The sequence below is a fragment of the Numenius arquata genome, chromosome 1 (genome assembly GCF_964106895.1).
Source record: "Numenius arquata chromosome 1, bNumArq3.hap1.1, whole genome shotgun sequence".
Taxonomy (NCBI): Eukaryota; Metazoa; Chordata; class Aves; order Charadriiformes; family Scolopacidae; genus Numenius; species Numenius arquata.
The window spans coordinates 28,941,521-28,953,936 of record NC_133576.1 but is presented as its reverse complement, the minus strand read 5'-3'; the positions used below and the strand labels follow the sequence as shown (position 1 = coordinate 28,953,936).

The window sequence follows — 12,416 nt, the reverse complement described above, 5'->3', positions numbered from 1 at the left end:
AAAAGAGCCTGTTAAGAGCCTAATTTTTTTTCTTAAATACTTTCCAATTGTTGTAAACATGATTAAAATAAAGCAGCAATATTTTGAAAAAAAAACATTCAGGTGTTTATAAAATTAAACATCAAAAAACTCACTCTTATCAGAAAACTCATACCAAAATATGCCATAGATTAAGTCAATGAATTCTATAAGCTACAGTTAAACTTGCCAATGGACCCCTGTGAAGGCTGGACACATACACGTTAGCTAAACTCCTCCAAAAGCACACTCTGTGTCTGTATATGCACTTGTGCATTAAGTACATAAAGTACAATTAATAAACATATTTTAATATATTTTCCCCAAAAGCTATAGAGGAAGCTGTACAACTAAGAAAGGAAAGGCTAGCCTTCACTCTCAAATCAAAAACTTCATGCCACTGAAAGCTAAGATACAACTACCTACCTTGAAATTTCCAGACTAAGAAAGTGCCACCTGCAGATCAAGTGACATCACCTCCACACAGGCCAGGCACAGGTCTTCCTTTTAAAAGCTTCAGGGATTTCCCCTCCTCTTCCTTTTGGGAAGGCGGGGGGACAGGCAAGGATGAAAGAGGAAATACAAACTTTTCTGATACTGTCATCACTTCCAAACTGCTACCATCATCACTTTTTTAAAAAAAAAAAAAAAAGAACAAAAAAATTTCACTGGGCTTTCTCCCTTACTTCCTGACAAAAGAGACAGCAATGCCTATTTTGATTTGCCTTCTTTAAGAAAGGGAAAAAACTGCTTACACCATGGATACAGACCAAAGTAGCTAACCTAAATGCTATGCTTTGCTGCAGTCTCTCTCCCATCCCTTTGGAGCTTGTCAGTGAAAAGATTATTTTTCTACTGGTTCTACGTGCTGAAATTAGTTCAGTATCCCAAGAGTACCTGCTGTTGTTCAAAATAGCTGCCAACCAGTGGCAAGAAAGTAGCAAAGAGCTGAAGAAATAAGTAAAGGGGCAATGAGGGTAGCATCCCAACTAAAAAAATGGGGGCAAGTAGACAACTATTTAGTCTCCTAAGTAGACCACAGGGAGAAGCTAGTACAGAAACCATACTACTTGCAAGATGAAAAATTTAAAATTTCTACACTGCTTATTTTAGCCATATTTTTCCAAGTTCAATTCCTTGAGGTGAGAATGAAAAATGTACAGCATACATCTGATGCCTATTGAAAGAAAGAAAAATGGAAAATCTTTGCCAACAGATTATGCCTCACTGGAAAACCTCACATACATGTTCATAGAGGCCATGCCATTGGCAATACTGGACACATACTATCTACTCCTGAAAACTGACATTTTAGTACAAACAATATCCATGTATAAACTTGAAAGATATAATCCATGATCTTTCCAAAGATTAAGCTAAAGCTTGGGAGTTCATGTCAACTGAGAGATAGTATTTGTTTGTTCATACAGTAGAACTGAGTCACCTGCCTCATTCAGCATGCAGAAGTTTTACCTTGTTCTCCACTACTTTAACATTCTCACAAAAAAAGCTGTAATCTAAACAGGCCCTGAAGTTGTAAAGCATGTATTTTTTTCCAACTCTGTTCCCTGCTTTTTTTTTTTTTTTTTTTTTTTTTTTACAAAGGAGGGATTTTTTCCCTATTTCTCCTAGGAATGTTAAGGGTTTTGGGGGGTGATGAGGGCAAATGCAGAAGGATGGGACAGAGAGGAGGTAAAATCAGATGACAAGTCCAATCAAAATGCAAACTGAGAAAAGATTTGAGAACTGACAGAAAGTATTTGTTCCTTTAAGTTCTTACCTTTGTGTACAAAGTATACAGATTGTGATACTTTAATTGGTTCTCCAATTTCTCTTCTCAAAAAAAGATAGATTTTAGCTCTAACCTCTGGAGAGACCCCACACCAATTCCTATCCCAAACCACCAAATCTATTTCACAAATGCTTCTATGTGCAGTCATTGCTACTGTTTGTGTAACAATACAAAGCCATTGTGCAAGTATTTACAGCCGGCATGCTGCCCAAATTTTCTCAAAAGAACTGGCACACCAAAGCAGTATGCAACACTTCATATTTCTATTAAACTTTAACAATTTCCTAGAGGAGCGGCATTTAGCAGGAAGAACTGTTTATGCAGGACAAATTAAACTTTGCTGGAAGTGATCAAAGATTCATAATTTCCAAGTGAGCTGCGTAAGTCTTAGAATAGAAAGCATTAATTAACTTACAGCTTACCAATTCCTGTCAAACTGGGAACATTTATACTGTGGATATCTACCACAATAGGTATCAAACAATGATGTTAACAGTAAGACTTGCTTGCATAAATAGGGATGTCCAAAAGACAGCCTAAAATACCAAAGCCATCTGCTTAAGCCTGACATACACAACAGAATTTTTTAAACTTTGTATTGTACCTGCTATCCTAGCAGAAAAAATATCAGGATACCCCCTAAAGCTGTTGAAATGAACTGCCAACTCCTATGTTTATGCAATGAATTCATTCTAGATAGGCAATTTCCAAACAGTTGTGGTAGTAGAGCATGTTTTCCTTTAAAACATACAGTAACTCAGCATGATTTTAATAGGAGTCTTTTAGACAGTCCCCCTGCCCTCCTGCCTTTCCACTAAAGGATCTTATCAAATGCTTATACATACAAAAACTTAGATCTGATGATGACATCACATTCATGCGTACCCATGGGGAATGCCTAGATGCACACATCTCACACATGCATGTAGCCTGCCTATCAGTGACACACTAGGAAACAGAATGCCCTCAAAACAGAAGTCTGGCCACACACAGTTGGCACAGAGGACTTGCTTGAACAACTAATGTATTGTTTTGACCAAAAAAAATCCCCACACTAACTGTAATAAACTACGTACATCTATTTGTGATCAGCACTAAGTTTATTTTCCGCTTGTCCCAACACAGTGTTCTCCTAGAGATCCTTTTCTATCAGCTCCCTCTCCCCAAAAAAGATGAAAGCAAATGAAGATCAGACCCTAAACATTTCCTAGGAATAGAAGTCTCTTCCAGTTGCACATTTTTGCAGTGATCTTTGACCACCCTTCAGAATTAATGAAGTCTGCATATGTTAGCTTATCCACAATCCTGTAAGCCTTTTCTTGACCAAAAAGGTAGGGCTTTGTTTCGGTTTGGAGTAGGAAGAATTAAAGAAGAAATACTGATACACTTGAAGTCCACGCTCTCCCAAAGTATTACTTTCACAGGGTTTCTCCATTTCCCTACTCCTACCACAAAGGACATCATCCTTACTTTGGTGCCTCACACCAGCATCACTTGGAAGTAGGAGGATTCCACCCTTACTTTGATGACTGTGGAACACAGAAACAAGTTGCTGAATGAATGCAAGACATAAGGGCTGAAACTCATGTTTTCTATTCCATGAACTAAGCACTTAGAAGTTAATTCTGTATGTGACTGAGCAACACTCAATTCCTTTTGCAGACCTAGGCTACAGTTTTTTTTTCAACTTAGCAGTGGTACTCCTACTTTGGGGACAGTAGGTCCAGCCTTACTGGAACTTCATGCTCCACTGCCAATTTATTTTCTCTCTAACACTAAGCACCATGGCAGATATGCTAGCACAAAGTCCAGCAACACAGCACATCAGAACAGCAAGGACATGTGTGAACCATAAGTACACTGTACCTGAGCAACAGTGCCAAAGAAAGGAGGAGGGTGTCAAGGGTGTCAAACAGAAAGCATTAGAGCTACAGCTATCTTCAGGTAACAGTCAATAGAATTGGAGCTGCATGTTTAAAGAAACTATCAATTAGGCTTTTTTTTTTTTTAACTCTCCTTTTTCTTTTTAAGTATATCAAGAAAGTAGGTTAAAATAAATCTAGCATTAGATATATCCAGATTAATGGACTAGTTTCAAGATGTTCATGTAAGTAAACTAGTTGATCTGGGTCATTACAGAGGTCTTCAGACACCTACACTGATCAAGTGTCTATGCTAGATTTTAAGTGCAAATAATGTCCAGATAATATTCATTGGTAAGGTGCTTCCAACAGCAACATGAGGTGAACAGACTTGTTCTAAGCAGTTTGGAGGCCTATTCTTTGCAACATGGCCTGGAATCATCGCTAATAATCAGCCTTCAACTTGTTAACATGAGGTGTCATAAGAATGTCAAATAAATTGTCAGATACTTGGGGAAGAGGCAAGCCACATTATAGCTAAAAGCTTTTTTGCAGAATTTTTTTTTTCCAGAGGAAAATTCATGTTTTAAACATTTTAAATAGAAAAACTTGATCTTGTTGCGCTTAACACATTGCCTTAAGATATTATTTCCTTTTTAAGTTAACAAATAACTATATGAAGAGAAGTTTCAGAAATACAGAGTAAACTGAAGCATGAGTGAGCGGTTTTAGATCTCTGACACAAGTGAAAAGAAGCTTCTCTTATGGAAGACAGAAGATGAAGGAGCAGCTAGGATTAGAAGGTATAGTCAGAGTAAATTGAAGGTAACAGGTAGACAGAGGAAAGAAGCGTGTATACATAAATACTGAAACTGAACAGTGGGGAAAAAAGCATCTTCATGAGATAGGATGTCAAGTTAAGATGGTCCTCCATAATAAGAGTGCCATCTTTGCAGCTTGGAAGTAGTAAAGAAACATGTAGAAGTACTTGAATTTAAAATATTCAGCAAGACTTAGTCTTTTCCTCACTATTACAATGAGACAGTAATTAGATTCCTGGTCACATAATCTACTGTTTTAAAATTCTGGGCAAACTCTCAAGAGCCCATCCAACACCCTCAGACATGTTAACACTATGTAACAGCTGAGGGGGCCTCCACTCAGTTTTTCAGAGTACTTGGTTTTAAATTCATATACAGACGCAACTGCTTTGCTAACAAAATGCAATACTCAGATCCTAATACTTTCCTGCCTTTTTGTACAGCTAGCAGCTCTTAAGACAACTGCCAACTTGAATCTTTTGATGAGGATTACAACCAGATACACTAGATATACATTGAGCCATGTAATTCTTCACAGACTTAAAAACTAAGGTTATCAGTGATGCAGTCAGCTGTGCTTGTCAGGGGTAGTAATTCTTATGCACAAGAGCATTCTAAAGACTACCATAATGCAAAAGCATATGTTCCATTAAACTGACAAGCATTGGTTTCTATAGGGCTTTAATCTGAGTAATTCAGCAGAAGTCAACTGAACTTATGGGAAGCCATCAAGAAAAGAAAGAAAAAGACAGCAATGTATGACATTACATTTTTCATGAACATTGTTTTGCACTCAATACAGCAGACTGTACGAGACAAAACAGAAAAGGCAAATCCAGTTTTTCTAAGCATTATGGCTCCCAACACAGATTATACACAGTAATTGTGCTGTGACAGATCTCACTCCAGCCTTTCCCCCCCTCTTCATCACCTAAAACTAGGATTCCCACTGGATCATTCATCAGCTTCTATTCCCAAACTTTCCAGACTCCCAACAGCTGCCCTGCTACACAGTCCTACCAAACCCAATTCCACATATCTTCATTTTCAATACCTCAGTGAAGTACCCACCACTGTGCACTTCAAAATTGAAAAAAGTCACAGAATTATCATAAAGCAGCAGTAATCCAATATTAGGCAGATAAAAACAGGAAAATGGCAAGTATTTCCCTTTTGTAAGGCTGCAGATGACTACGAACACTTCTAGAAACCTATGAACTAGTTGACAGACACCTTGTTAATCAATCCAGCTACTAAAGCCACTGAGGTGTTCCAGTCTTCTCAACCAAAAACTCACCAATGCTTCAGAAGAAATAGGATCTTCTCTCTCAAACCACACTAAATACACTGACCAGTCTTCTCAACCAAAAACTCACCAACACTTAAGAAATAACACTTTCTCTCTCAGCCCGTACCTATGGCCAAGCATTATGGCTGGTATTTTGTCTAGCTGAACAAATCAGTGTCCTGTTTGATGCTTTCACCAAGATAAAGACTGAAGCTGTACAGTGGTACATTCTTACTTATTTACTCTATAAACTGAACTACTCAAAAAAGAGCTTTCACTGAGGACTACACAGTGAGTAGATTACAGAGGCAGTTGCAGGGGCTGGTAAAATATAATAAGCCATGCATGTTGTTATAGCAGAAAATTCTAATGGGCAGCACTTTCTAACACCAGTTTGTAACTCCATAAAATGCAATTACACCACAGGCATTAATGGTTTTAATTGAACCAATTATGTTCTGAGAGGTAAAAGACTAAAAATACATACTAAATTATACAAAGTCTTTAGCCTAAATAACACTTGGGAGTTAACAAAATACTTGTGGGAAAACATATCACAGATGGTCAAACAATGTAGCATAGTGATATCCTATGCAAACACTATCACTTTGGTGTGGTGTTTTTTTTTTTTTTATTCGCTTGTTTTTTTAAGTAGATTCTTGTTTCAAGCTCTGAACAGTGTGTGTTTGGGTCAAGGCTGAATGGTTCACTATAAATATTGAAAGGATTACCCCCTTTCCCAAAGAAAATACTCCACCTCCCCACAACTCAGGATCAAATTAAGGCATTCCGATGAAGGAAGTTATAAAATCACAAAAAAAATTGGTTTTCCCCACAAACACCATTTGCAATAATATCCCTGTGCATGACAAAGAACAGAGGAAGGAATGTGACCAGAGGTCCATTGCTTCCTGCTAGTCACTCATTTAACTACGGTAGTCCATACTCAGGACTCAACTAGCTCCTAGCATCACATATCAGGCATCATTTATTTAGATAAGCACTTTGTTCCTGTCAAAGCACCTATTCAGTGTTTCTCAAAGATTTATTAAAAAAAAGGAAAAAAGTCAGCTGTCTAAAGCAGAAGTTACACTTTGGCACACAGGTGCCCAAGAGAGCTGGATTTCTTCAAACTAGAGATGAAAAAGCTAACTTGGGGAGGCATAGGTTGCTTATGTCCACTTACAGTCTTAATCTATCTAAAGGGACCGGCTGGGGAGAATGCCTAGAGCAAAGAATGAGCCAGGCTCTCCTCCAAGGTACACAGGAAAAAGACCAGAGGCAATGAACAATGTTGCACCAAGGAAAGTTACAGTATCGAGAAGTTTTCACAATGAGGGTAACCAAACACTGGGAAAGAGACCAAGAAGAGGCTGTAGAAGCACATCTTCAAAGATTCAGCACAACCCAACAAGGCCCTGTGCAACCCAATCCAACACCAGAAATGGCCCTGCTTTGAGTGCGAGAATAAACCATCACAACCAAGTTAACTGTGCATCCTACAACAGTCATGCATAAACAGATATGAAGTTTTCCAGTAACAATAATCTGGCTATGCTAATATGGTGCTGTGGATAAAACGGCAGACTCAAGCCCAAATGGCGAGTCAACAACTTGCCAATATCACTGACAAGAACAGACCCTAAATCTTTTCTTTCCCCCCACTTCTGTAGAAGAACATAGTTACTAAGCAAGACAAGGGGAGGACTATTTTTATATGGTTTTGCACATGGCATAGTATGAAGATCTCCACAGACAAATGTTTAAAAAGCTTTGTTTCTCAAGGATCCTTATTCCTGTGTCCAAAATCCCCAACTTTTAATTTCTCTAGGCGATGCACAGTATGATACCTATAAGTTACAAAATTCCCATCAGTCCTTAATTATTTTGTTTCATATTAAGCAAGGTCAACATCACTGCAAACTTTAAGTAGAAATTTAGACTTCTACAGTAGAAGTACCCACATATATTGTATTTGATCAAGTCTGTTTCATTTCTATTCTTTTCCAAAGCTTCCTAATCCAAGCAAGTAAACCACTTTTGGTGCCACAGGGTGCCAGGCACAACAGCTGTCTCCAGTCCCCCTTTGTCAGGAATAACTCAACCTTCTGAACTGAGAGACTACCTGTATCTTTCTTGTTTAAACTACACAAGTAGCAAAAATGCCACTGGCTGGGGGGTATCAGGGGCAAAAGTAGAGAGAAAGCCAGCCAGTAGTATCAGGAGCAATGAACAGATTGTTACTTATTCAGCAGTTGAATGATGTAATTTCTATCCAGTTTTCCTATTCTACATGAGTAAAAATTGTTAACACCAAATATATATTAAGAATTAGTCCTCCTGCCCTACCTATGTTGAGGCCACGGCAAGCAGTTGACTGATCAACTCTTAATACACAGATATGCTCAACAGCACATATTCCTGGTTGCTTCGTCACAGCCTTTCCTACACTATGTGTGGGATATATCTGATCCATTGGGTTACCTAATGAGAGGCACCGCAGATGCATGATCAACGTTTAAGTCATCATCTAAAATAACCGCTACCTTTCTATAGGCACAAGTTTACTGCCAGTAGGATTTAAGATTAATACGTGCAACCTTACTTTGTGCGTATGCTTGGAGCTTCAAAGGTAAATACATTTAAATACATCACTGCTTCTAGACAGCTTGTCAGGTTTATTTTGCCTTATACTTTTACTTGAAGGATTAGTTATGCAAGTGCCATATCATTATGTAACTGTATTAATCCACACGGTATTCAAGTCAAAGACTGGTTTCCGTTCTAACTCCCATCTCAAAAGGGGCCAGGAAAAAACATACAACACACAGCAAAGGCTCAGACATGCGGACCACCTTCATAAAACAATTTGTCAGGAACCTTCGACCTGGAACAAAAAAAAAAAAATCACATAGCTCCACACTGCTCAGGATTTCATGGACACAGTGAACAGAGTAGTGCATGGCTGTTCATTACCTCCTCCAGTGCAAGAATTAGAGAAAAGGAAGTGAAACCCACATACTTGAGGCTCAAAACACCTCAGAGAACTAGTTCTTCACACAAGCCACAATTAGGCTGCAAAACTCCTTTCTCCTGGGCACTCTTGCTGCAAAAGCTCTGGATAAAAACACACCTGAAGCTATTTAATACAGGCTGAATCAGCACTCTTAGAACCTGGGATAAGCATTGCATGGAGACACCAACAGGCATTTCCCTGTGCCTACACTCTTCCCCCTGGCACTCTCTACCATCCACTGGATAAAAGACAGGACAGGCTTGGAATAAAGGATTGTTGTTGTTTGGACTTGGAATAAGACATTCTGTTTATCATAGGTTGTCATAAAAGTTTTCCTTTGTTCTTTTAAACTAATTACAGTATACTTGTTTCCACAATAATTATATCGCGAGTAACCAGTTTGAGGTTCAGAAGCCAGAAAGGGACAAGATACAAACAGGAACATCTGAAGCTCTGCACTTGAGATGTACAAACCCAGGAAGCACTCAAAAGTTTTGAAGATTCGCTGTGTTCAGCACAGCAATACTATCCCCAGAAATACAAACCCCATCATCCACAATGTGCCCATTTGGACGGCAGGCACATTTGGGAAGCCCAAATGTTTTAATGAATGGTTTTATTAAGAGCCAGATCCGCCCACTTATTGCTTCCTACACCCTGGCACCCCACTGAAAGAATTAGGTGTTTTACAGCTCTGCATACATTACTATAAGCTTGCCAGGAATCATTGTTTCAAACATTCAGTTATTCCATCATTAAGAGATTACAGTTTGAGAAAATGCTCTGCAAATCAGCCTAGCAGTTTACTCAATCCTTAATCCCATTTTACAAGACCTAGGCTTTACCATTACTCTCTGCCAGAACTCAACAAGACACCTCATAATTCTAAGCCAAAAGCACCATAGGTAATGTAGTAAAGGAAAAAAATCCAAGTCCTTTAAAAAACAAAAAAAAAAAAAATCAAATTCCCTCTTACTTCCCTCCCACATACACAGACTTTTCCAGACTTCTGGGCTGTAGAGCCTTAGTCAGTACTACAATTATAACTATCAGAGGACCGCTAGTGAAATGCAACGTAAAAAGTTGCAGTATAAAAGCCTCCCAGTTCCCGTTTCCAGAGGGCGGGCGAGGCTGCAGCAGTCCCCCCAGGGCTCTGCACGGCGCAGGCCGCCTCTGCCCGAGCTCCTGCGGGCAGGCTCCGGCCCGGTCCCACCGCTCCCCGGTGCCGGAGGGCTGGTGCCGCAGCTCCTGTCGGGGCGGGGGGGGAAGGGGAGGAAAAAAAAAAAAAAATATATCAAAAAAAACCAAAAAGGGATGCTCGACCCGGCAACCTGAAACCAACATAACGCACACTCTGCTGCTACCTTATCGTTCGTAAGGCTGACGAACATCTGAGCTGGGGATAGAGGGATATCTCCAAAAACGCACAGAAAGGAAAAAAAAAAAAAATCTCCAAAAGAGAGGGGTGATTCAAGAGCAGTTTATTTGCAGGTTACCACAGCCAGACTGAAAAACATTTTTACGAGCGACAGCGGCCCGGCTGACCGCCCTCACAAGCTGCCCCGCCGCTCCCCCCGCCGCGCACCTGCCTGCGCTCCATCGGCCACTCTCGCCTATGAGCGAGTTAGTTATCTGGCACCTCCCCACGCCGCCCGCCCCATAACGAAGCGATGCCGCTTTTCGGCAGGTCGAGGGTGGGCAACGAAGACGCCTGAGGCGCCGGAGAAGCTGCAAGGCACGGGACATAACGGCCCGGCCGCCCACAAAACTGGCGGCGAGGCCCGCGGTGGAGGCCTCCCTGCCGCGGCGCGCCCTGCCCGCCTCAGGAGGCCCCGCCGGGCCCCGGCGGCAGCTCCGCCTGCTCTGGAGACGCCTCTATCGGAAGGGCCGGCGCGAAACGCTGCTCCGCGTCCGTCCCCCCCCGCCGCCGCCGGGGCGGGAAGCGTAGCCGCCCCGGCGCTGTCTGAGGGCCGGCCCCCACCGCCACAGGGAGGGGAGAGGAAGAAGGGGGGAGGGGACACCACCCGCTCCGCCGCTCCCCCCGCCCGCCCCGGCGCCCCCAGAGGCGGGCGGTCGTCGCCTGCTCGCCCGCCGCCCCTCGCCCTACCGAGGCAGCGCTCCCCTCCCCGCGGCGCAGGCCTAGGCCGCCGGCGGGCGGGCCGGTACCTGCGCTGGAAGTCCGTCTTGAAGGGGACCAGGTAGGGGTCCCGCTCCAGCAGCTGCGTCAGCTTCGGCGGCTGCGGGGGCTGCGTGCTGGCGGCGGCCGCCATCTTGCCCGCCGCGGGATCCGCGCCGCACCGTGCCGCCGCTATATACACCCGGGGAGGGGGGCCGGGGCGGGCGAGGCGCCCCCTGCCTCTCACCGCCCGGCGCCGCCCACCGGCCGGGGCAGCCCGCCGGGGCCGGGAGGCGGCCGCCTCTGCCGCCCCTCCCCGCCCGCCGTGCCAGCCGCCTGGGGCATGCTACGCCGCGCTTCCCTCCCCCCCCCCCCCCCGACAGTTCCCCCCCTCGATGCCCGGGGCGGCGGTGTCGGGGCTCTGGGTGCCTCAGGGAGTCGCGGAGGGGGAAAGTGTTTTGGGAAGCTCTGTCCCTGGCTCACCTTGGCGCGGGAGAGCGAGGGGTTTGGTTTCTCAGCCCCGGGGCTCTGCCCGCAGGGGTTGATGTGGGGGGAGTGTATAAAGAGCCGTTCTCAAAACGGTGCGGGGTGTCGAGGCGGGCCGGGCCGGGCCTGGGCCGCGGCGCTGGCGGAGCCGGCCCTGAGGCGAGGAGCGGCGGCCTGAAACGCCGCTGCTGAGGGGCTTGGGCGCTGGTGAGGGGCTGGGGGGCGAGATGAAGGGGCGAGCTGTGCCCTCTCAATGAAGGACATAAAAAAGTCGCTGTCGGAGCCGACCTCCACGGCAGAGGGGGGTGTCTGCCGTCGCCCAGCAGTCCCCAGTTTGTTTTCTTAGTGCCTCTTTGATGTCTTTTTTTTCAGTGTGTCTGCTGCTGGGTGAACTCTGCGTTCCCACACACACACAAAAAAACCCCACACCACCACCACCACCCCGCCCCAAACGGATTTGGTATCATCGTGAGTGCTGGAATAAATTTCTCGACTGTTTGATAGGGTGCTGGTGTGCTCACAGACAAGGTCAGCAAAACAAGACTCCGAGGGCATCCATGAATCCTCATAAACGCCGTGTCTGTACAGCAAAATGTCGCTTTACTGGACACATAAAGAATCCTAAACAAATTAAGATTAATTCAGCTGATCCCAATGCAGCTCGAAATGCTGAATAGCTCAAGTAGAATTGCTGTGGAAGTTTTTGATCTAATAACAGCGTGTCTCATTTTTGGATAGGCCACCAGATACCCAATGCAACTAATCTCTAGCCTGACCATGCCTCTAGGCCGGCATTTAGCACTTTTATTTAAGGTCCAGCAATTTTGCTTTGTTTAGACTTGTAGTGAGAACATTTATTTAAAGGCCTCTTTTGAATGCATTTCAGTCACGGTTTATAAACTTTTCAGCTCCTAGATACCTTAACTTGTTTCCATAGCCGATTCCTAAATTGTTATCCTCAGTTTGTAACTCATCTCCCCTGTCTTGGCATCGTCTGAATCTTAGTGCTGCTTCTCC

The 12,416-nt window shown here is 43.5% G+C and overlaps 1 protein-coding gene across 1 annotated transcript in view; it reads right to left on the bottom strand.

Moving 5' to 3' along the window:
- Positions 1 to 11,067, bottom strand: part of GBE1 (1,4-alpha-glucan branching enzyme 1) — a 166,485-nt gene extending 155,418 nt beyond the window's left edge. The window contains exon 1 of the mRNA XM_074144821.1: positions 10,964 to 11,067. Within this exon, the coding sequence (XP_074000922.1) occupies positions 10,964 to 11,067 (104 nt within the window). The remainder of the gene's footprint in view (positions 1 to 10,963) is intronic.
- Positions 11,068 to 12,416: the final 1,349 nt, after the last annotated feature.